General features: G+C 34.1%; 1 protein-coding gene across 1 annotated transcript; it reads left to right on the top strand.

The window, feature by feature from the left end:
* The first annotated feature begins 1790 nt into the window (after nucleotides 1–1790).
* LOC134234144 (cytosolic phospholipase A2-like) lies at nucleotides 1791–25507 on the top strand. The gene is made up of 17 exons (XM_062716203.1): nucleotides 1791–2107; nucleotides 2313–2337; nucleotides 4088–4166; nucleotides 6330–6476; nucleotides 13132–13250; nucleotides 13695–13732; nucleotides 15537–15672; nucleotides 16358–16494; nucleotides 16752–16974; nucleotides 17138–17252; nucleotides 17450–17587; nucleotides 17703–17795; nucleotides 20802–21051; nucleotides 21479–21612; nucleotides 22080–22258; nucleotides 23203–23389; nucleotides 24432–25507. Exons 1-17 carry the CDS (start codon nucleotides 2091–2093, stop codon nucleotides 25124–25126), a joined length of 2712 nt encoding a protein of 903 aa, XP_062572187.1. The 5' UTR covers nucleotides 1791–2090; the 3' UTR covers nucleotides 25127–25507.
* The last annotated feature ends 1164 nt before the right edge of the window (nucleotides 25508–26671 follow it).

The following is a 26671-nucleotide window of genomic DNA, read 5'->3' as shown; positions in this document are numbered from 1 at the left end:
TTCAAAATTAACGTTATCTTTTCAGATTACAGATAGCAATATGTAAATGTAAGGTATGCCAGTTTGTGCATCTTTTCATTTCACTCTTGAACCCCTTGTCCTTTCACATAGTCATTTTTTATATAAATACATGTAAATATTTCCATTTCTATTTGTTTTCCCTGTGATAAATCTTTGAAAGTTAGTCGAGTTGATTTCTTGATCATTCTACCGGAATGTAAATTTCACCAAGCGATACGTCAGAAGCTAAGGAGGCCTGCAAGTAAATCTCGTGCGTCTGTCTTTGTGTCTGACGCTTTCGTGCGGCTGCATTTGTGTTTGACGTCAGGAGGCGGGGACTACTAAAATTGAAATGGGAGGCCTACTATAATTTAAATCTACATTTTATTAAGTCTACATTTTTCAAATTTCTAATTCTACAATTTATTTTACACTGAAATAGAAATATAAGGAGTCACTGTCTAGTTAGTAGAGTATGCCATGGACGCCATCTTTCAAACTCTTGAAACTTCGGCTATATCGCCACACCGCCGATATTCGGCGACTAAGTACTTGTGACGTAACTTAGTGACGTTGCGGTCTAACAATTCTTATGTAAGACTGACAGATCAGCCAATAATGAAATTGTTAGACCGATGCCAAAAACATTTACTTTGTTGGACTTTTTATTTGTTGTAAATACCTATATAGGAAGATATACATAATGATATAACACTTTATTTAAGCCTCGGAAGTTCCGTGCTATCCAATGTCAAGTTACTCAATCAATTTATAGAACAGTTCCTGTGAATAAATATGATGCAAAACATAGCGTTTATTAGCGTTTATTAAGGACATGTAAGAATATGATTTGTGCTTTTACTTCTTGGCTAAATTGCTGTGATTCTGATTTTTTTTGGGTTCAAATCCATGATTCAGTAATAGATAGCATGAAGCTTGTAAACCTCGGCAGTTCCAACCAATACCTAGGAGTAACGTGAAAGGCGCTGGCACGAACAAGATCCCTTAATCTTCAATGGCCATTTTTGCTGATTTACATTAATGTAGAGGACAGGTCTACCGTGTCTACACGTTCACTCTGATTGACTATGTCTCTTTTCTGAAAAAAAGGAAATATTTAGGAAATATTTCAACCTCAATTTCGGTTCCGGTCTATGACGTAATTTGATTTGTATACAAACAGCTTGGCAACTTCACCAGTCGAACCAATTCCGTGGAGTAGAGTTATGACTGATTTTAGAAAAAATAGCATTTCAAGAGCTATAGTTTCTAAACTTAGAAAGCGCTGGCAAGAAAAAAGATCCTTTGGTTCTCAACGGCCATAAACATTATATACTATATAAATGTAGAGGACAGGTCTAAAAGTTCATCCTTCCATCAGCAATGCTCGAATCCACATCAGAGGGAAAAATTCTCTAAGAGAGGTCACGCGAAAACAAACATTGCTATTAAATCAACAAAGGTGTATTGTTTCCATAGTTCGTATCATATTGTCACATCAAAATAAGCATTGATACTTTCAGTTGTTCAGAATGGGTACTAAGAATATGTTAATAGCCGTTCATTATATGTCTCTACCCTGCAGCTTTAAAGTTCGTCCGATAAACAGATTACCGCAAAGTAAACTTTTACATAAACATCTTCCAACGCTGCCAGAGTAGTCTAATCTTTCGTTTACCTGGTTGTTGACACATTTCAGGACCGTGTCTCCTTTCTGATAAAAATAGATTTAAACCTAAATTTTTGAAAAAAAATTCGGTTCCGGTCTATGACGTCACTTTATATGTACATACCGGATAAACTACTTGATATATGTAGAACAAGCCACGGAGTGGATCGTTAACAGTTTTCTAGTGGTTTATTATATGGTTTTCGTTATGTAATTTCAACAGCTCAAGATTCGTTCCAGATTGTCATGTCAAACCTCTGTGAGATCAGCAGGATTGGATTTTAACGTGTATTTCTTTGGAATGTGCTCCACACTTCCGTCAAAAAGTTCTAAAACGGTGTCGTCTGATTGCCTGATGAGAGAGGGGTCATTATAAGCAATCAACGCTTTAAGTTACTGATCTCTGAACAGGAAGACAAAAATGAGTTCGAGCAAAGGGTAATTGTAAAATATTCAATTTAGAACAGCTCTATAGAAACAGTGCTGAAGAATATAAGCTTCTGAATTTATATTATGAATATTTAAGCCTTGTCATAGATGTATTTATAGTTGTAAAGAGACAAAGGGGTAATAAAGTTAACCAATTTTGTTTGACTACATTGTATAACTGACTGATAAGGTATCTTCCATTTTTATTTGCTAGGTTTGATCCCTATCAAGTCTTTGAGGTAAGTCTTTAAAAAAAATTATCTCTCTTTTCATGTTTGCATGACGATGTACACATTATACCTAGCAGGTACAATCGTAAATTCAAGGACGGTCTGCCTAAAGCTTCTACTTAAATGTAGTCAAATGCAATTTCCATAAAACATCGTGATTTTTTTCTGGGTTTAATTAAACAGAATTACTGACTCGTATGTTTGGTATAAAATTATACTTCAATAGGTCATTTAAATGTAAAAATTTGATGTACCTATGCATATTTCGATTCTATTTAGCTTGTGAAAAGAATTTTTGACGTTTATAGAGTAAACAAGACGACAGAAATGTTGTGTACACAGCAGATAGATAAGATGACTAAATAGACCGTAATTTTTGTCGTTATATGGTCGTTTAAATATCTTGTTAAAGTCGTTTCAGTATCTCTTTAAAAAATGAAAGTTAATGATAAATAATAGTATTTGTGGGCAGTAATAAATAAAGGAAATGAAATATCACGAATACGGATGTTTGGAACAATTGAAAAATACATGATGAAATAAACAATTGGCATGCATAATTTAGCCACTTGAATGCCACAGATGTATAGCTGTTGAACTTGAGGAACACATGTATGTCTTTTCAGAGAAAAATGGCATTGAGATCGCCTTGCTGCTTAAGCATTTTATTGTGACCAAGTTATAAAATTGTCCTCAGATGACCTTACGGAAAGCTCGTTCAAAATCATAAAGCCTAAAGCTATTTATGGCCCTTGATTAAAAAGTATTTTATCCTGTGGGGTGCTGAGTTGTACATAACATCTATCGATGTCAACTCGTGATAAAATGTGACAGTGAAGATCAAACTCGCACCCACCCTTGATTAGTAAGCACCTTAAAACCTTCTACTGATAAATAGCCACTTGATGGTAGAATTTATTTTAATTGTGGAAGTGGGTCGAGTCACGATCCATTAGTAATGTTAGCCATTACTGAAACAAATACCATACCTTATATAGATGTACCATAGCCCTGCTACCATTATCATTCGTTTGTAACGAAGAAGAAAATGATACGGTAAAGGTTTATGGTCGATATTAATTTCTTTGATGTTCTGCAAAAGATTTCTTTTCAAAATATCATTATTTTTAAAACTTTTGGGGATAGAAACTTTGGAGATAGAGAAATAGACTTTTTCGTTTCATTATATTTCCAAAATCTTTCTTACTGAGGCTGATTGACCTATGATACAATAATACAATATGTCCTTATGGAGTTGAAAATATATGGGACTTCCTTTCAATCTACGAGAATGTCCGTGTAAAATAAGGCATTCCTTATATTAGCATATTAAATGAAATACCCTTATCAATAACAATTTTTTCTACATGACACTGTACTGCTTAAAACACTTCTAGAACGGAAATGGAAAGTGTCTGACGAAGTTTTGACGACAGCTAAACCCAACAACTAATTGGACTTAAAAAATCTTTTACTTTAATATTATTGCCCATGATTTTAGACAAATTCAATAGTAGCTGATTGTGTCATGTTGTAAATTTTGAATTTACCGGGTTGCAGTAAATACAAAATTTACAACATGACAACTGCATTAATAATTGTCTTAGCAGAATATCGTTTTAACGATTGAACGTTACATATACATGTAATTTAAATGTAGACATGTTAGTGGGGTTTTCTTTTCTCCAGCTAAATGGAATAAGAGAAGAAAAAAAAAGTTCCTGGTTCAAATAAAAAATTGAATTTGTTTGCATTTCAGGTGGAACACAGATCCTGTCAGATTTTGAATGTAAAGGTTGTCCGCGGCAGAAACATCACAAAAGGATGGATGGATTACGGTACAGTATTTGCACAATCGTAACTTCTCGGGCCTTTCTGTTTTTTTTGCCTTGAGCTTGCCGACAGGTCTGAGAAGATGCGATTGAGTATTTGCATTTCGTCCATCGAAGCAGTACTTGAACTAAATAAAAAAATGTTTGTTAAGGATTTTTCAGCTTTAAAAATATTCCATACTGGGTCACTATACATTATAATGGAAATTATACTTTCTATGGATTGCAAACACACTGAGAAAAGAGGTTTGAACAAATTGTGAAGCAGAGAATTAAAAAAAAAACTTGTAAATAAAGATCTTGGGCGTTTCTGCAGGTAAAGATTACTATTATTATTCAAACAAATGCTGTCGAAATGGAAATATTTGTAAATCGGGGGCATTACTTTAAAGGACACTAAACTGTTGTTTATCTAATGTCTTATGATCCAAATTTGAGAGGATTATGTAAAATAAGATTCTTTGATATTTAGTTCGATGTTTCCCTTTGACAGAAACGGCTCAATCAATTGTACATGTAAGCTGCAACTCTCTGGATTATTTGTCCGAATTATCTCGACCAGGGAGCTTAAGTGTTGCAGCTATTGTACACAATACGTGTAATTATTGAATTTCTGTATAATAATATATTACATGTGTTTAGGCTACATAACCCGCTCATAAAGATGTTTATTTTTTAAAGTAGTTTATATTGAGAATGAGAGACACGACAATAGTACTGGAGCTAATATTTTCCAAAAACACCCGGCAACTCCAACACAGGCCCTTTTAACCCTGGTCCTTTAAGATGTATGCTGGGATAACTCATTTTAAACTTTTCAAATTTTCAAATTTGGCACTTTATTCGATGACTTATTTGAAACAAAACACGTACACATGTAGTAGAAACTATGATGAGTCAGTAAGCATACTTTAGTGATAAAAGGCATAGAAAATGCACGGTCCAAAATCCAGACTTCATTGGATTTTTATCAACAGTGAATTGTAAATTTATTTCTTTAGAAACTCGAATGAAATTTTTCTTAATATTTCAAGGAGACTCTCAGAACTTCAAAAATCAGAATGCAAAAAGATAAAAGGGGTAACATGTAGCTAGTGGGCAAAAAGGTGTCTCTTTTGATGGATAAAAAAACCATGAAGAGGAGTTTGATAAAAATGGCCGACACCTTTGCATAACCAGCAGAACTCGTCTTTAATATAACCAAGTACACAAAAAGTAATTTGCTTGCAGACGTTTCCAAAATCTAATTTCTTGGATTATTAAATAAGAATTGAAATATGAATTACAAGTACTTCTGACACATTTTATTTGTGAAAAGAGGCATACATATAGCAAAGTTTTGGGATTAAAATGCATCTTAGTGATTTCTTGATTGTTAGTTAATTCAACAAAAACTCGTTTTTATCATGAAATAAAAATATTCCTTTCAAAGCATACAAAGATCATTGTTTGGCGCAGAACTTATATGCATACAAGATGAAATATAAATCATGTAAATAAAATAAACGTCTGCGTAACATGAGTCTGTTGCTGAACAGGGAAAACGTTTAAATTTTGAAGTATGTACTTCAAATACATAGAGACTTGTAAATATTAAGTTTAAAATTTGTAGCGGTGTCAAAATTCATTATTATTTGCATACATCTACTCAGAATCGGGCATAGCAAAGAGAAAATATATGGAACAAGATGTGTTTATGAAACACCGATGCCAGCTTATGGCGTTGAAAGTTAAAGTTTCTCAATTAAATTCCAAGGTCAAGGTCAAAAAGTTCAAAATTGTTGGTATCCAAAGAAAGTTGTTGTCACAGGGGATACACATGTGAAGTATAAAAGCACTAGTTCTACCTGTTCAAAATTTATAGCCAAATTCAAAGTTTTTTTTAAAATGGGTCAAACTCTAAGGTCAAGGTTACGAGATCAAATTTGGTGATACCAAAGGAAAGGTCTTGTCACAGGGAATACACCTGTGAAATATGAAAGCCATAGTCTCACCCACTGAAAAATTGTAGACAAGGTTAAAGTTTTTGTGGACAAACAAACAGACAGACAGACGGACGGACAGGGCAAAAACTAATATATAACTTCGATTACGGGAAATAAAAAATGGAGGGAAAAAACACACAGGCACAAATCAAAATGATTTTTTTTCATTATTTTACATTAACAGTGGATACCCCAGATCCCTACTTGATTTTACGGATTAGAACTGCCCCCGAAGGTCGCCGACGAACAACGACCAAGGATAATGAGGTCAACCCGGTCTGGAACGAGGAGTTCACATTCCTTTTGGACGGGGAGGTCGAAAACAAATTACGTAAGTTTTCCTTTTATAAGTTTGTTATCAAGGGTTTAAGGGGTAATCCTCAAATATCACTGTAAAATTTGGTGCTGGATTTACACAATAACTAGGAAAATACTCTGATATATTACTTTTGTTGGTTTTGGATTATAATTTCATAATTACATATTGACAGCTAAAAAATGAGATTTATTTTTGAAAAACAGTACTGTATATATTTCCTATCTCATTGTAAAAATTGTGTAATTTGTTTCCTCAATGGATGTGTATTCCTTTTTAAACTGTCATTTCATGAAATACACTCTTCCGTTTCCTTCTTTGACATTCCATTTCGTAACCTAAATATCTTATCGTGGAATTCTAATTTTAATGGTTGCAGATTTCGCAGAAACAGTTAAAATAAATAATGTCCTTTAAAAATAGCACGTGTTTGTACTAAAGAAAACACTCATCAAGAAGGAGGACCTCTTAAACTCTGAAATGTTTCCTTTTAAAGTTCAAAAAATTGATGTGTGCTGTGCATTTCTGTCATATGAAGCCTTAACTAAGCGTTTAGGGACATATGAAATTCAATACAAGTTGAAAAAAGTTGTAAGGTTACATATTAATTGGCCTAAATTCTAGCAATTAATGATTCATAAAAACAAACGGAAAATAAAACAGTCACAGGAAACATCGTCAAAGCAAAAAACCTTGTACTAAGTATTCAGAACTGGTAAAATGTTCTCTCATTCACAGCTCAAAGGAGCATACTTGCCGACTTCTTGTTTGCTGTTAGTTTAATGTTAACCTTTTTGGTCCAAGAATTAGCTCTTAATTGACAATTTTACGACCTTGGAGTTAAACCAAATTTTTGCAAAACATATCAATTGTAAACCTTGACCATATTTTAAATGGTTGGAGCTAGGGATTTTATATTTCACTTGCGTATATATTGCTGGTAATCAGATCTTTCCTTGGGTACAAAAATTGTTGGTCGTTTTACCTTGACTTCTGAGTTTGTCCTACTAATACTTAAAAAAAAAACTTTAACTTTGACCATAACTTTTCAGCGATTGCTGCTAGGACTTGTATATATCACATGTGTATTCATGTGATAAGACCTTTTTTGCACCAACGTTTTTAGCTCACCAGAGCCGAAGGCTCAAGTGAGCTTTTTTCATCAAAATTTGTCCGTTGTCTGTCGTCGTTGTAGTCCTTGTCGTCGTTGTTGTCGTCGGTGTCGTCGTCGTCGTAAACTTTTCACATTTTCGACTTCTTCTCAAGAACCGCTGGGCCAATTTCAACCAAACTTGCCACAAAGTATCCTTGGGTGAAGGGGATTCAAGTTTGTTCAAATGAAGGGCCACGCCCTCATTCAAGGGGAGATAATTGGGAATTAATGAAAATTTGGTGGCATATTTTAAAATTCTTCTTCTCAAGAACCACTGTGCCAGGAAAGATGAAACTTATGGGGAAACATCCTCAGGTAGTGTAGATTCAAGTTTGTTCAAATCATGATCCCCCGGGGTTGGGCGGGGCCAAAATGGCCGACCAAAGTTTTACATAGAAATATATAGGAAAATTCTTTAAGAATATTCTTCTCAAGAATGACAAAGCCATTATTCATCATATTTATATGGAAGCATGTTCAGGTAGTGTAGATTCAAGTTTGTTCAAATCATGACCCCCTGGGGTAGGGTGGGGCCAAAATGGCCGACCAAAGTTTTACATAGAAATACATAGGAAAATTCTTTAAAAATCTTCTTCTCAAGAATGACAAAGCCATAATTCATCATATTTATATGGAAGCATGCTCTGGTAGTGTAAATTCAAGTTTGTTCAAATCATAACCCCCCCCGGGGTAGGGCAGGGCCAAAATGGCCAACCAAAGTTTTACATAGAAATATATAGGAAAATTCATTAAGAATCTTCTTCTCAAGAAAGACAAGGCCATAATTTATCATATTTATTTGGAAGCATGCTCAGGTAGTGTAGATTAAAGTTTGTTCAAATCATGACCCCCTGGGGTAGGGTGGGGCCAAAATGGCCGACCAAACTTTTACATAGAAATATATAGGAAAATTCTTTAAAAATCTTCTTCCCAAGAATGACAAAGCCATAATTCATCATATTTATATGGAAGCATGTTCAGGTAGTGTAGATTCAAGTTTGTTCAAATCATGACCCCCGGGGTAGGGCGGGGCCAAAATGGCCGACCAAAGTTTTACATAGAAATATATAGGAAAATTCTTTAAAAATCTTCTTCCCAAGAATGACAAAGCAATAATTCATCATATTTATATGGAAGCATGCTCAGGTATTGTAAATTCAAGTTTGTTCAAATCATGACCCCCGGGGGTAGGGCGGGGCCAAAATGGCCACCCAAAGTTTTACATAGAAATATATAGGAAAATTGTTTAAACATCTTCCTCTCAAGAATGACAAAGCCATAATTCATCATATTTATATGGAAGCATGCTCAAGTAGTGTAGATTCAAGTTTGTTCAAATCATGACCCCCAGGGGTAGGGCGTGGCCAAAATGGCCGACCAAAGTTTTTTAGATATATATAGGAAAATTCTTTAAAAATCATTTTCTAAAAAATAGCAAATCCATGATTGGTCATGGGACTACTTTTGGATTTAAACTTTACAGTAAAAAGCCATTTTCTGCTTTTTCCTACCCTTAGTGCTCAGGTGAGCGATGTGGCCCATGGGCCTCTTGTTAACCTCTTGACCTTCACCCTGAAGTTTGACTATGTTTGTTAGAAACAATTTATATGTGACTACTTTTGATAGTACAGTGAAACCTGTCTAATCCGACATGCACTGGGAGACAAATTTTGTGTCGGAATAGACGGTGTCGGATTGCACAGTGTTAAAAAGATGGAAAATATTAAAAATGGGAAAGGATTTTAACATCGGAAACCACAGTGTGCTGGATTATTCAGGTGTCGGATTAGACAGTTTTCACTGTAATAATTTAATTTTGCTTATAACTTTTGAATGGTTGCTGCTAGGTCTTACATAATGCACTGATGCATTCCGCATCCCTTGTGACAAGACTCAAAATTTTTTTGTCTTCATGCATTGGCCTTGTAATATACACTTCTATTTGATCGTTTCGATAAACTTTCAACATGGGCAGGATTTTTTTCTGAATTATTAATCTCTTTACTATGCCTTTTATCATTTACATTTGTAAAATCCATATGACAAGACCTTTTATTTGGTATCAACCTTTTTGAACTCTTGACCTCGACCATGAAGACTGGCTTACATTTGGAAGAAATTAACATCTTTTGACCTTGAGCTGCAATTCGGGGACATCAGTGTTTCACAAACGTATATTGTTTGTTAATGCAATTTATGGGAACGAACAATTGTTCATTATGTGTGTCAGCAACCGTCTTATTTTAATTCGGTGTAGCTAGACGAATGATTTAGTTCCCACTCTTCTGTAGGAAGCAAATAAAAAGAGATTAATATCACTGAAAATATTCGGAAAATAAATAAAACTCAGGAAACATTCACGATAGGAAATACGGATGTCGTGGAAAGAATTTTTCCTTGTTCACTGGAAATCGCTCGATCTGAGGCAAACGAACGATTTCAAACCTCGATTAAACATCTTTTCACATGTTCAATATATTATAATAATAAACATGTTCTGTACATTATAATGCAGTTTTAAGCATTCCCCTTGCAGACTTGTGTTAAATATGTATATAATATAAAAACTGCAGGGCATAACTAGTGTATTTTTACATTCTCCTATAGTTCTTTACGGGAATCAAAAGATAAATGTAGCCACATGAAGTGTTTAAAATCCGAATATTAACATTAAAAAAAGTTAACCTTTGTATGCATATAAATAAATAATGTTTTAAATTAGTGTTCATTTAAATTCTACTTGAAATACCTGACATCAATGAATTTTTAGTCTGTCTAACTATTTGCTAAATTATAAAACTTCGATACTTGATATTAGCTCTTTGTATAGAATCAAAAAACAGAGAATCAGATTCCGTCTGTTCCCTTGTTAAAGAAATATTAAATCCTTCAATGCACACCTTGATTGCATACAACGAATAGTGTAGGAGACTCATACTTAAGATTACATATTTTTGTGTCCATCAGTTCAATACATTATATATGAAAAAACACATTTATTGACCGAGTTCGAGAACAACTTGCGTTTTGTCGTAAGGCCGTAAGGCCGAAGACAGACAGTTTGGTTCGAGGATCGACAAAACGCATTTTGCCCGAGAACATAGTCAATAACTCCTTACATTTTGAATTTTTTTGGATATGCATATATTTTGTACTTTCTTCCATGATGGAACCTCTGGTCCATCAATGTTGAACACCAATTAATGAAATTAAGATCAAGTTCCGCCCCTTCTGTGACGTAAGCGGTCCAACATCTCATCGACCGGTCCAACATCTCGCTTAGTGGTCAAACATCGATTTTTTATGCCCAAATTTCAGCAAAACATTAGAAATATTAGACTTTATTTCAAATAAATTGTATTGGAATAGATTTTTAAAGGTATCACAATACTGATTGTTATACCTTTGAAAATTTGTTCCTTTACAAATCTTTTTACGAAAAAAAGTCAAATATTTTTAATGTTTGCTGAGCGAGCATAAAAATCGATGTTGGATGGCTGAGTGAGATGTTGGACCGGTCGATGAGATGTTGGACCGCTTACGTCACAGAATGGGCGGTGCTTAATTTCAGTTTCATTCGTTGTTGTTCAAAATTGACGGACCTGAGGTTACATCACGGAAGACAGTATAAAATGTATGTCCAAAAAAATTAAAATGAAAGGTGTAACAAATCATTTATTGACAATGTTCTCGGGCAAAATGCGTTTTGTAGACCCTCGAACTAAATTGTCTGCCTTGGCCTAACGGTCTCAGGCAGACAGTTTGGTTCTTTGGTCCGACAAAACACATGTTGCCCTCGAACTCAGTCAATAAATGTCTAATATTTTTCTATCCTGCTTACCTCCCTATATAACGATTACTGAGTACATGTACATTGGTCAGTTTCTCATAGGAAGAGTCAGTCAAATCGCCAATTTCATCGTGTAAGAATGAAAACTACTAGACTTGATTCTGCATTTTCCAGATGATGGAACAGGTAAACGATTTCAGAACTGGTCCTTTCCCAAGCAAATATTTGTCCTACATGGACCAAACTTGTATGGATGATAATGAATAACCTGACTTGCTTCAAATGCTGGATCTGACCTAAATGTACATCTTCCAAATATTCAATAGTGACTTATTTAATCTTTGATTATCTATGTTTAATTTTAAAATTGTATGAAATTGTTACATAGAATTAGTTTACACTTTGCAACCTATACATGTAGCTAAATCTAAAGTGAGTGCATATTTAATTGCCTGTCCTTGTACTATGGAAAAAATTACTTCACGCACTAAACACTGATGGGAAGATGAGCCATTTTCTTCACTCGGGCCATGATCCTGTTTGAAGGAGTGCTTCATTAGTACAGAGATATTCAGGAGGTCCCTTCGTTTAATTTCTTGCCCTATCTGAAAATGTCCCAAAAGTGTAAAATTCGATGCCTTTTCAAGCTGCTATTTTATACACTTATGGGATATAAATTTATTGTTACATGCACAGAAAACTTCACTGCAATTTCCGCCTTTGCACAACACTTTAAAATACTTGGCCTCCGCTAAGAACCACAGCTTCCAGTAAGTAGTCAGAAGGAAAATATAACACATTTCGTAAGCTTGTATACGATAGTGATTTATTAAAGATCTTCGCACGTAAACCAATGCAATTTGCACTTTTTTTTCCTTTTAAAAAAATTGTAATTGCATTTGTAAAAAAGCTAATTTTTAAACAAGATAATGATCCGCAAAGAATATAAATATCGATGTTGATTCGCAACTCTTTAATTATAAGTGTACAATTGATACGTGGAACTCGGATAAAATCAATTGGAATCCGGGTTGGGATATGGTAGCGTAAAACAAAATCATAAAAAATCTAGGCGTAGTTTTTTTTTCTCTTATCCATGTACTGTAGGAATAAAATTTTGATATCCATAGATTTTCTTTGTCAGCATTCAACATGGTCTTAAAAATTTAGAAATTCATGGACATTATATAAAAGTAAAACATTCTTGTCCTGTCCATAATAGAATATCAACCAAAAGCCGGCTTTATTCTCTTTGATGCTCGCTTTTCTTTTTCTCTGGCCGTGTTCTTCGATATTAGAGATAAAATCTGTTTATTCTGAGTTTAAATTCACATAGACTCATTTAGATAAAAGTTTTAATTCTACACAGAGAAAGTTTGAAGCAAAACACCTTGGATATTTGTCAAGTAATGGGTCAAACATGTTAGAAATTGTCCTGAGAATAGATTTTATCAGTTTAACAAAGAAAATAAATCAGAATGATATCGTCCGCAAAGTTAAACCTTTTTTAAATTCCAGATAACCATCGTGATTCCCCCGAGGTGTTTAATGTTAATTTTTAAGTTCTAGAAAACATTATAAGATTTTTAAATCCATGTTTTCGACCAAAAAAAACAAAAAACAACAACAACACACACACACACAAAATATTACTCAAAGTAATAGGATATTTCTACAACAATAAAGTTTTAAAAACATTTATTTATAAAATCTACACTTTCTTTCAGACATGATTTTAATGGAAGCAAACCCTGGATCACTGGATCAGACGATCGGCGACGCGTGGTTTCCGTTGAATTCTCTGTCTCCAACTGAAATTACAAGAAAGTCGTTTTTCTTTAATGGGGTAAACATACTAGCTATGATTTAATTTTGTATTATTACATTGATATGGCAGTCTTTCATTTAGAAGTTGCATGCACAGAGTATCGATAAAACGTTAAGGTACTCCAACGAATGTACATTGTCGTATAATACTCTAAACATGTAAAGGAATCAATATATTTTGAAAAAATGTTTTTATTACATATGGAGCAATTATTGCAATGCTTTTATCATCTTGTTCATCAGCAGTAATTGAAAGTCAAAAGAAAATTAATTGACGTCATAGTAGAATTATATTTCATAAAACATATGTACACTTCCCTATTTTTTTCATGAAGTGTTACTTTCAAATGTAATACTGACCATATGATCTGTACTTTTGTACTGGATCAATATCTTTTTTTTTTCTTGCATGTATTTATATTCCTGTTTTCCATAACGATTATTCTTTAATGATTTTTTTTAGAAATCTGAGGTAGAACTTGAATTCAGTATTCACGAAGAGTAAGTATTCATTTTAATTTGATTTCTTTGTGACTAATAAAGCCCATCAAAAACTTGTAAAAATCAGATCTTCGATCAGCTCCCCGACGTTGTTTTGTTGAATGTGGAAATTTCAAAAAAGGAGAGAAGCCAAGATTCAAAAATTCAATGGTAAATTACGCACCCTTTCGACAATTAACTGATTTTTACTTTTTCAAGCATTTAAGTTTGCTTGTCTCATCGAACTGCATCATCAATTCCAGTGTAACTAGTATCGAGGGCCAGGTCACCCTCCAATACGGGTCTTTTTTATGTTTTAGAGCTTTGAAACAAGATCAATATTTAGAGTATTTTGAAAATAAAAGAAGAACATAAAACAAAACAATATAAATAAATTTTCCAAAAACATGAATAATTCTATTCTCACACACATAGTTTGGGGTATCTAGCATTACATTTTCATACGATAATCTTTGGATTTGCGGTTCCTTCAAGTATTCTAATGTTATTGTTTGTTGGTCAATTTGTGAAATACCATTTAGTTGTAGCACATTTTCAATTATGTCTTCTAACAACTTGCGTGTTGCTTTTACTTTTCTGCAGTGGAAAAAGAGGTTTTGTTGATTTTCTTTATGGTTTTTCATATAAGTTGCAAAAACCATTGGATAGTCCAATTTTACATAATTTATCTTCAGTATACAATATACAGTGTATTATGCAGACATTTCCATTGGGATTCTTGAATTTTATTTTTACTTTTGAAATACTGCCCAAACAAAAATCCAGTGTATGTTATTTTGAAACATTTTTCCATTTTTCTTGATATTTTGAAACTGTTTTCTTGTTTTATATTTTTTCTATGTTCTTTAACGAGTAAATTATTATTCAATTTATAAGGGAGTTTTGTTTTGTTATTAGATACTGAGTTGTTTCTTTTCATTATTTGATGACACAATTTAGGAATGACTGCTTTTATTTTACTATATTCAAATATCCAACATCTTTTGTCTAATAATTTCAAAAATAGTATATTTTAAACGGTTTTTTCTCATCATTCCAAATGTTTATAATTTTAATTAATTAAACCACTTTTAATAAATGATTCCATATATATGTATAGGATTTTCCCATGGTATTGTTGTACATGTTCATTACCAAAGAGTGAGAGGTTAAGTATTTCTTTCCGATTCTCTGGCTCAAATTTTGACTGAAATTCGCTATATGCGATGATTGCTTTTTTATTTTTATTTTTTTAAAAATAAAAGATAAACATGTTATTGAAGGAAATTTCAGACAAATCTGAACAAGTGCATAAGAAATATTCTTGACTTGGATGCAGATCTTTACTCTAAAACCAGTATTTACCAATAGCATTCCATGTTCCTAACTTTGAATGCATGAATTTATGAATCGTTTTTATTTGTTTACTTTTATAAAATTAAATACTCGTATTTATGATGTTCACTCCTTCTTCATTTTTGCTTAAGCAGCACACATTTCTGTCTATTTTTTTTAAAAAGACTTATTATTCCAAATAAAAAACCAGAAATTATCATTTATTTGTTTGACATAGATATCCGTTATTCCCCTCATTTCGATTTCATACAGTTTTCCCTTTGAATGTAAGGTCTCTAGGTTTCCAGACATGCAAGCTGTTCATTATTTTTTCTATTTATTAATTTTTTTTTAAATTAATGGGGATTGAATTTGCGAAGTGAAAAGAAGTAAATTATATTTATGAACCATGAATTAAAGTTTATATATGGTCTTTAGGAAACTTGTAGTTGTATGTAATTGTATAATTGTATAATCACATTGTTTGCAGTGAAAATCCTACTCTTCGGTACAGCTTGTGTCTTTGTGACGAAGAAAAAGATTTCATAGAGAAGAGAAAAGATGTGGTCATGAATAAAATGGTGGAATTACTAGGAAAAGAAAAGGGACCTCAAGACATAGAGGACGTAGGTCGCACAATTACCTGTGCTTCGTTTTGTATTGAATAGTGAACCCCACCCTTCGATGTATCCATATGTTTTTTTGGACTCGTATGTTTACGCCCTGTATTAGAGCATCTTGAAACGGATGTTCTGCTCAAACCACATCACGCGGTTGATATTTAATATGCATGTTAACGTGTTTAATTTGCACCTTCCGGTCTACAAAATATAATAGCTTTTCTTTATTTTGTAGTGTCATTGACTGACCTTTTAAAAAACCTTACAGTAAAGGTCAGATAAGTTGAAGTGAACTTAAGTCAATAGAACTGTCATAAGCTAAGGGATATTATAAGGATTACATACACAATGTACTTCATACTTTAGCATGTGACCGTGTAACACATATATCAAATTTTGTAGACTTGCTGTTTAGCTGCCTTTTAAAGTGAATTTAAACCATGTAAACATATAAGTCTAAAAAAGAAATTTAATCAGTTTTCCTCAAAATGTTCATCACCTTGATTATTTTTACATTAAGGTACTAGTATATACATGTAAAATAAATATATGTTAAAACATTTGAACAGTTGAAACTCAAAAAACCCCACCTTTAAACAAAGTTTTTTTTGTTTGGTTACTAAAATATATATAAAATACTGTAACAAAATGTCTTAAACTTCAAACATGAATTACCGTTTGATCGTACTAGGTTCCATCCGTAGCCGTTATTGGATCTGGGGGCGGATTCCGAGCTATGGTGGCGTATAGTGGAGTGTTCAACGCCTTGAAAAAGTCCGGGATCCTAGATTGTACTTCATATGTCTGCGGACTGTCCGGCTCTTCATGGTTAGTTTGTGTAACAAGTTCCTCATGCATATTTTGTTACAAATTCAGACTAATGATATGCAATAAAAACCGTGTGAAGTTAAAAATAGGGTAGTACGTTCAACATTCTGATTCTCTATTCCTCTGGTGCGAGAGGCTATCTAGCAAGTCTAGAACATTTAATTTATTAATTATATTTTTGCTATTGGCTTTTTTCACCACAAATAGAGGATAATTGTATATGTATCAGAATTATTTTACGTCTGGCTTTTTTGAAGGTATTTATCCACGCTTTACTCACACAAAGACTGGCCAGAAATGCATCCCGGCGACATGCAGGAAGAATTGATGAATAATATAGACTCTAGCTTAATTTGGCTGCTATCACCGCAAAGTATTTACCGCTATGTGGATCGCATTCTTGAAAAACGTAGAAATGGACAGCCTATTAGTTTTACTGATATATTTGGACACCTCGTGGGTGAAACACTGCTCAAAGACGTAAGTTTTTTAGAATAGATTTTTTGGCAAGCAAATATAAATACAGAGTAATGTTGAACGTTATACTTTTGTTTGTCTACCAATCTTCATATAATACATCCTGGAGACAAAAAAGTCATATATTTGCTTTTATCCCCTGAAATGTCTTTTTGTTTTATTTCAGAGACTAACAACAAAATTATCGGACATGAGGGAGAAAGTCAAAAATGGAAGAGTACCACTTCCGTTGATGACGTGTGTAAATGTAAAAGCAGATCGATCGGCGAGAAGTTTTCAAGGTGCGAATTATGAATGTTAACAGGATAAAAGACAAGAATTTGTACACAAATAAAAAGATATACATGTAGATTTTATTCAGCTGCACAAAAAAAACTGACAAAAAGCAATTCCTCTTTGTATAATTTAGTACAGGATAACATACATTCAACTCTTCCAATTTTTAAAATTGTGTGTATTAATGTTTTGTTTTCTGTAGAATGGGTGGAATTTTCTCCCTATGAAATTGGAATGCCAAAATATGGAGCCTTTATGAACTCAGAGTATTTTGGAAGCAAGTTTTTCATGGGTAAACTGGTCAAACATTACGGTGAACCACCTCTTCATTTCTTGCAGGGTAACTATTCAGCAAGATTTCATTTTTCATTTGTATTATCAGCTATAATACTGAAAACAACACTGTTCGACCTTGGGTACTCTCTGTTTGACTGTGGTATTTTCTTTCTTTCCAGGGATTTGGGGGAGCGCCTTTTGTATTTTATTTAAGAGGTTATTGGAGGACAATAGGAATAAAGATCCTGTAGAAATGATTCGACAAGAGATGGGTAAATGTTTCTAAATTGACGGAATTGTTTGCACTATCATTAGACAATTCTTATAATGCCCTAGTTCCTATACCACCCCACCATCTAAAAAAGCATTGACACACATGCAAAATATTGCCGATTCAAAAGTAAAATCTCATTTAGTACTGAATTTCATATTTTTTGTACATTAATTAAATGTTAAATTATACAGGAGGTCAAAACATTAATTTTATAGATTAGTGATTCCAAAAATAACTGAATGGATAATAACCATTAAAACAAATTTAAAAAAAAACAAACGTGTAGACAAATTTAATGAAAATCATTGTGCATCTTTGCTAGCCAAGGCTTTCAGATACGATACTCTCATTATGAGGAGAGAGGCGTATCGGAAACCTTTGGTTAGCGAAGATGATCATTGGGAAACATTTTGCATATTTTACTTGTAGACTTCTACATTTCCTTGTCAATCTCTGAAAGCCTCTAAAAGTCATTTCTATGTAAACATTAAGCATGTTAAACTCATTTTTACAATGAAAGAGATTGCTGAGGTTTGCAAAATTGGCAGGATCTCTTAATTATCAACGGTCTCCAATCCAACATCGTTTTTTCTCAGTATTTTCCAGTCGTATCCACGATCCCATGATAATTTCAAAAAGTTTGTTAAAACAGTCTCTCAGGAATTTTCAAGTTCACCACTAATAAAAAGAACGTCCAAAGAACACAAAAACATTGATTTGGAGGTTTCCAACGCTCTATTAGAAATATATATTGTTCGTTTTGGGCTTTCAATGATCTTTCTTGGTCGTATTTGATATTTAAAACAATTCTGTAGATCTCTCTGTGATCTTTATTTATCTCAAAAACTCTACGAGTTCGCTACAAAAAGTCCTGTTATAATCAGTCTCTGGGGGATAATTCAGAAAATGAAATATAAAAGCTTCTAGATCGTGATGTAAGAAGATCTCTATTAAACATTTTGTCAATTAGTGCCTTAGTCACATTTCCCAGCCGATGGCCGTACACCGGTGGTAATCGATGGAAATCCTTGGTATGAGCGATACCCATCGGTCCACATCGGCCTAGTAGTCATTTAAGTATCAGTCACATTATCCAGCGACGGGGTATACGATGGGCAACCAGTGCGTTTTTTGATAAAAATGGAGTTGTTGCCGGTCGGACTTGCAAAGTCCCAGCGATGCATTGCTAATCATAAAACGATGTTCCATGGTAATCGGTCGATGTATATTACATCGCTCATACATTGGTGAACATTATTCTTACGTCGGTCGACTATGGGTCAGTGTTTGGTCGACCACTCAACCCCCCCCCCCCCGATGATCTCAGAGTCAACGGACACTTGACGATGCTCGGTCATACATCGGCCAATCCTTGTGATGTGTTAATGATGGGTTGCCGAGGAGGAGCGATGTGGGGCATCGGTGGAGACATCGCTGATTTTTAACTACAACTCATTTTCTACCGATGACCCCCACTTATTTGCCAAAAGGCCTCAGTCACGGTCCGAATACAATAGGTGTCCGGCCGGCAACGACGCCATTTTTATCAAAAAACCGCATCGGTTTCTCACCGTATACCCCATCGCTGGGTAATGTGACTGATACTTTAAGAACCATTTAATAAAGCATAAATAGCTTCCTGTGATGTACAATATTCACTGAACCTCCTAGACGTCGAAGGTAATGTACACTGAAAAAAAACTATTTCATATGATTGTCGCATTCTTAATCTTGCGAGTTTGTTGAGCGAAATCTTTTGAACAAGCTTGATGAAAGAAAGAAGTTTTGAGGTTTAAGTATCAGTCACATTAGCCAGCGATGGGGTATACGATGAGAAAACGATGAGTTTTTGGATAAAAATGGCGTGGTTGCCGGCTGGACACCTATAGTAATCGGACGGTGATTGAGGCCTTTTGGAAAATCGGTGGGGCCATCGGTAGAAAATAAGTTGTAGTTAAAAATCAGCGATGTCTCCACCGATGTCCCACATCGCTCCTCATCGGCAACCCATCATTAACACATCGCAAGGATTGGCCGATGTATGACCGAGTATCGTCAAGTGTCCGTTGACTCTGAGGTCATCGGGGGGATGAGTGGTGGGCAACAGACATCGGCCGATCATTGGTTTATGTTCGACCAAACGTTGGTCCATAGTCGACCGACGTACGAACAATGTTCACCAATGTATGAGCGATGTAATATACATCGACCGATTACCATGATAGACCTATCGCTCGATAATGTGACTGATACTTTAAGGACTACTAGGCCGATGTGGACCGATATTGGGGCATCGCTCACACCACGGATTACCACCGATTACCACCGGTGTACGGCCACCGGCCAGGAAATGTGACTAAGGCAATATATGGTCTCATCCGTAGGATTGGTCTCCATATCCCACAGTGGGATTGGAACCTGTGACGTAAGAATCAACTTATTTTTCGACTTTCGAACAGACACTGTAACCAATGCGCCACGCAGGCGACTTTTTTTGATTAGAAAGACCTCTTAATAATCCTAAGCAAATTAAAGAGATAATTTGCCAATCCTTTGTCGCTCTTTGATTTGACACTGCTTACCCTTACGATCACAGTATGGCAGTTTCAGGTAGAATCAAAATATAAGAAGACCATGGGTACTACCTGGTATAAGACTGCTTGGGGATCACTTGGTGATCAAGTAGATGGGAGGCTAACTAATAAAGGTTTCTATAGCCATCTAGCCGTTTTTGCATTGTGTAAATTGTTATCTTAAACATGTATATTATGTTACAAGAGAATGTGATATGTCTAGATTTAGTGCTGTCATCAAGGTTTGCTGTATTCTCAGATGCAATGTTTAATATGTTCAACAGTTTTATTCAAAGGTGTTTACTGTATATCAAAATTTTAATAGAGGCTTTGTGCATTTATTATTGCTTTTTCATGAAAATATTCAATCTGCTGTTTGAGTGATTTAAATGAAAGAAATTTGACATATGTTACATTTCTACCATATATAGTTAAGACACTTGAACAAACTCCGAACGAAGAGTCGAGTGATAGCAGCGAAGATGAAGAAGATGAAGAAGAGCCAGAAACAGAGAAACCCCTCACAGAGAAGCCAGGAAGTAAGAATGTCTTCTCCTTCCCGCCGACCGCCAACCAAACCATGTCCAATGGGCACGGAAACCCCCGCCAAAGAAACGACCCTGTCCGGAGGACCAAACAGAAGGGGTATTGGAACAACTTCCTGTCGGGGCTCTTGGAGAAGTAAGTGCACATGCACTTTGAAATTGATTAAATTTATAGTGGCATAACTATATTAAGTTCACTGATTTCATTCTGTGGAATTTAAAGTTTAATTCCACGCAAAACCACTTGGGAACTTTACAGAATCTTTCGATTGTCAGCTAATAAAAGAAATCTAATAAAACCTTTTTTACGATATTTCATTACCAGTTTTTAAGTACATTAAATCATTCCTGTTCAAAGGAATTAAACTCGTATTGGGTATATAGAATCGATCTGTTGTTACAACCGTATTTTGTAACTTTCTATCAGGGGCGTTTATCCTACACATATTGAAAAAAATAATAAAAATAAATCTTTCTACAATTTAATTAATGTTCCTCTAGCACTATATGTATGTCTATTACAGTGTGAATGACACTGAGATGTTTTTACTTTTTTCTTTTAGTAAGCGATTCGAGATGCTCAATTCCCGGGCCGGCAGAGCTGGTGTGGTACACAATTTTATGAGAGGGTTGTCGTTACAACAAACATTTCCCCTCTCCCCCTTCTGCCCAGACAACGAAGGGAACAGGAAGAGTGGTAAGAAATGTCAATCGAACAATATCAATTTAATCCATTCAATTCAGCATGATTTTTGAAATTCTGTGAAAGTGCGTTTATTTAAATTTACGTCATGAATGACAAGTTTTCAAATTAATAACTTTTAATGTTTTATCCTTTATCCTTTTTGTTTTTAGAAATAAAAAAAATTAGTCAGATTTTTGAAAAATAGTGGTAGTAGTATTTATTGGTTCTTCATCTTGCAAATAAAAACATAGTCTGAAGTTGCAAAGCATTTGAAACATTTGGTCTTTACAATAAAGATCCCTTGCTCATTAAACTGTTTATTGTATTGTGACGTCAATAAGCCAAAATAAAATTCAATCAACTTAAGAATATTTCAAATATCTGAATAAAGAAAAAAATAACTTAAATATCAATGGCTTTCTCGAAATCCTTTTTAGATTGATTTACTTTTATACCCTTTTAATCTTGTTTTATTTTAGATGACTTTGACGGCCTGCATGAAATGCACCCTACCAACGTTAAACGTTTATACATGGTGGATGCAGGCCTGACGTTCAATTCACCCTATCCCCTGGTACTGCGAGCCCAGAGAGCTGCAGAAATCATCCTGTCATTTGATTTCAGTGCTAGGCCCAGTGATACCACCCCACCATTTAAGGTATCTATACTCTCAGTGCATTGATGTATATATCAGTCAAAATTAATGCTGGAAAGATAATTATCTGAAAAAAAATAAAGCCTTTTATGAATGAACTTAACTATTATTCATGACTAGTAAATATATATCTCTGAGTATAAATTTGTTTGTCTTCGATTTTTAGTATTTTTAGTTTAGAAAGTCATTCAGGATTTATGGATCATTTTATCATTGAGGCTCTTTAGAAGTTAATTTAATTTGGTAAATTTTGGAATCCTTTTTCGGAGAATGAAGAGAAATTTACATTTAATTTTTGACGCATCCTTTTATGCGAATGAGTGAAATAACTTCAGGAAAACTTACTTTATGCATTTTACAGACTGTCAAGATCAAATGAAAAAAACATACAGTTTCAAAACCTTTCATATTTCGTATGTATGAATGTACACATCTTCGCTAGCCAAGGTTTTCGGTTCGCTCCGCTCTCCATAAACCCTTGGCTAGCGAAGATGGAATGTACATGTATTTTATCATGTGGTTTAGTGTTTACGTTTGTACATCTTCAAATTGACTGCGACATCTTGTTAATAAACTTTTCCAGTTTTTTTTTATTCTAACACTTGTAATGTTTTTCCACGTTGTTATTATTAAGCGTTACTGTGTGTTTGTTATTTCACAAATGTTTCTAACAGAACACGTAATGTATATGTATGTTGATACAATACCGGTATATTAATTCATAAAGATGGACTGAATGAAAATAGAAATGAGAATTTAAATTAAATTTTAATTAAATAGGTACATACATAACTTTTCTTTCCTTGAGAATCAGTTTAGGGAAGCAATTGCATTAAGTGAAACCAAATGTATTCATACTGCAGTATAGATCAAGTCCTACCTGAATTTACTTAATGAATGAGTAAAACATTAATAACATATGTATATTAATATTTTTCTTTCTACAGGAACTTAAGTTGGCGGAAAAATGGGCCAGCATGAACAAGCTTTCCTTTCCTCCCATTGACACTACGGTATTTGACCGGGAAGGAATGAAGGAACTCTACATATTCAAACACCCCACGGACCCCTACTGTCCCATTGTCCTTCATTTCTGTCTTGTTAACATCGAGTTCCGAAGATTCAAAGCTCCAGGTAAGAGAAAATTTTAAAATGGAGAGACCCTGCTGTTTAATTTGTTTTTTTTTCAAGGAAACGGGGGTTAAAATGGAAAGTACATGTAAATCAGTTGAACTCAATTTGAGAACAGTTTAATTTTTAGCTCACCTCAACGAAGTTCGGGGAACTTATGTGATACCGTCGGTGTCTAAGTCGGGGTCCCAGGTTAAAGTTTTTGGAGCACTTTTCTTTTTAAGTACTTCTATGTCCTATATTGATCAGATATGCATCCAAAATTCTTCTAAGATGCTTCATTGCACCAATCAAGGTTTCCTGTGCCGCAGTTTCAGCTAAGGAGTGACCTGGCCTGGGAGACATAAAACTCACGAGCTCACTTTTGATCTTAGGCTCGCTTTTACTAAAGGAATATATAGTAGAAAAGAGAGCTCGTCTAAGTTTTATGGCCCCCAGGCCAGGTTAATGTTTTTGGAGCAGGTTAAAGTGTTTGGTGCATATCTGATTTCTGAGTAACTACTCGTATTAGCCCTATCCAAGGATGGCATACTACCTAGCTTCCTTCAGATACTTGATCCAACCTACATTTTATGGATGAGTGAACAGGTTTAAGTTTTTGGAACAGGTTTATTTATAGTAACTCTAAATCCTTACATGGGTGATACATCTAGGGATGCACACTATCGGGCTTGCATCTAGATATCGATTTTATTTTCATGTGGGACTTTGCCTTAATTACTTAAAGACAAACATTCGTTTAAGTGCGCTCTGTAATCCCTGAATAGATGTTTATTTATCAAATCAAACTTAGAGTCTACTGGTCTTAGCAGAGAGTCACTTCACGTAATGAAGCATAGTCTACAGTAATAAACTATTTAATATTACCTACTCAAAATCATCAATTCTCAACTTTGTGAAAATGCATTAAGTGTTATTAAGACAATGTAAATCTACTCGTTTGAATAATGATTCTCTGTTTTCTAAATTGTTTAGCCATAAAGCCTTAAAGGACACCAATCCATAAGAAATGTTTTAAGGACTTCCTTCTTTATTTACTTTTTAGGAGTTGAAAGAAAGACCGAAGAGGAAATAAAATTTGCTGCTTTTGATATTTTTGACGACAAAGAATCACCATACTCAACATTTAATTTCAAATATTCACATGATGCTTTTAAGCGGCTTTCAAAACTTACGGAATTCAATACATTGCTACATGTAGAGGATATAAAGAATGTGATTGCAGAGGTAATTAAAAATAAACGTGAAAATGGCCCTAAGATTCCAATATCAGTGAACGAAATCAAATTTCTAAAACGAGTCAGTGTTAAAAATAGACAAACATTGAGTAGGTACATCAGCAAAATCGAAGAAGGAAGTTTGCGTCGAAAAAGCGGAGGAGACGTTCAAATTCAAAGTTTAAGAGATCATGGTAGGTTACGAAAAGCTGATAGTGACTCTGTGGACAAAATGAAGAAGCGAACAAACGTGACTATAAAGGGAACTAGGCGTATAAACATTCGCACCAGCGCCTCACCAGATCCTTCACTGACGTCACCACGTGAGGACGAGGAATGGGACACTGTTGATGCGCAGGTGCGATCGCGCACGACGAAAGGTCGAAAATTTGCTCCGCAGGAAAACTTCGTCACCGCCGCGGAAGGACTTCCGGGTGACATGTGGGCGGATCCAGTGTGTCACTCTGATTCGGAGGAGGAATTTTACGTGTGTCAATCAGACAATGAAGAGAACGACTCATAGCATTGTCAAATTTACAAATTATGGAATGATGCAGGGTCTACAAATATCTCCAGCAATCCCCCGTGTAACCTGCTTTTTGTATCTGAAGCTTATTGACCAGATTGCATTTTATCCACATCATGAGTTTTTGGATTATCTGAATTAATTTTTGACTTTTTTTGTTTAATTTGTTCTTCTTTAATTTTGATCTGAGTTCGTAGTATATACATATTTTGGTTACATTTTCAGACACAAGAATCTCCACGAATGCATGAGTTTCATTACATCTTATTACTTTTATTGAATTCTAAACAAAAGATCAAAAAGTATCCAAAAGCACACATTTAAACACAAAGAAAACTAAAAGTTATGAATAGATTTAGGGAGGTAGAACAAAAACGATATATGTTTCAACTGTAAACCATGACGATATGTTCAAAGGAGCTTTTGATTTAACTGTTTAATGCCGATAAAAAAACACGCATGTACGCACGATTTGCTCTTTTAAATTCCCAAGGATGGAATCAATATACGAGATACATATAGAGTTGGAGAACAAGTCCCACACAATAAGACTATACAAAACTTAATCACGAAAGGGAAGGTAAGAAACGTTCATTTTTTAAATCAAATTTAATTTAAAATTTTCACTGAAATTAACATCACTTAAAATAAATTTAAAACGAAAATGATTTTGAAATGGAATAAATTAATATTCTCATTGAAATCAAAGATACGGAAAAAAATTTTTGTCGTGCTTATTGTCCTTTACAAATTTGATTTTTTTTTTAAATTTAAATTTGCGACAATTTAGTACAGTAATCAATGGCCATTGGAAAAGAAATAATTAGTTAAAGACAAGATGGTTCCCTGGTGTAAAGTCCATCTACTTCCTTTAGAGGGCAAAGGCGTAATACTTGAAACTTCGTCAATAAGTAAAGGTTTTATCTACAGGAAAAATGGAATAAAGAATTTATCATTTAAGGAAAAATTTTAATTTAATTTTAAAACGAAGAAAATAGTTGAAATTTAATTATGAAGGGACATACATGTATATTCGATGGTATGTCATGGAGCAAAGTGAAAAAAATTCTGTTTTTTATAGTAAAAGAAAGGATGAATATATCTGAACTTACATGTATTATGTCATTAAAGTACTTAAAGGTGCATAGACACAGATTTGAAGTTAATATTTTCTGTATAATATTACGACTTATATATTTTAATAACATTTCACACAAAAATATATTAAAATTCTTATTTCATGCAAAAATTATTAAAACTTCAATTTTTTGGACGGGTTTGATTGACACATCCTTGCATTTTCACAAATTTTAATTTTATTCTTAATACTTAGGAAAAGTGGCAATGTTGTGTAAAATTCAAAAATATTAAAATAATAATCCAGAAAATTCAGAGTAGAAATGTTCGAACGCAAAACATACACACGGTATATTTCCAGTCCGTGCAGTTGTGGTGAGCAAACTTTAACAATCGAGCACATCCGGTGAATCGTTAACATTAACAATACAATGTAACAGAGCCCGTGCACTGTTTACTAAAACT

This window comes from Saccostrea cucullata, unplaced genomic scaffold (genome assembly GCF_032062105.1).
Source record: "Saccostrea cucullata isolate Sc308-1 unplaced genomic scaffold, CSIRO_AGI_Scuc_v1 ctg237, whole genome shotgun sequence".
NCBI classification, from domain to species: Eukaryota; Metazoa; Mollusca; class Bivalvia; order Ostreida; family Ostreidae; genus Saccostrea; species Saccostrea cuccullata.
Note: the sequence above shows the minus strand (reverse complement) of the source record. Positions and strands in the feature narration are given on the sequence as shown.

Bases quoted from the DNA above. Each gene is read 5' to 3' on its own strand.
- LOC134234144 (XM_062716203.1), top strand. The intron at 4,167-6,329 runs GTACAGTATTTG...TTACATTAACAG, and splicing joins AAAAGGATGGATGGATTACG to TGGATACCCCAGATCCCTAC. The intron at 17,253-17,449 runs GTGCGAATTATG...TGTTTTCTGTAG, and splicing joins ATCGGCGAGAAGTTTTCAAG to AATGGGTGGAATTTTCTCCC.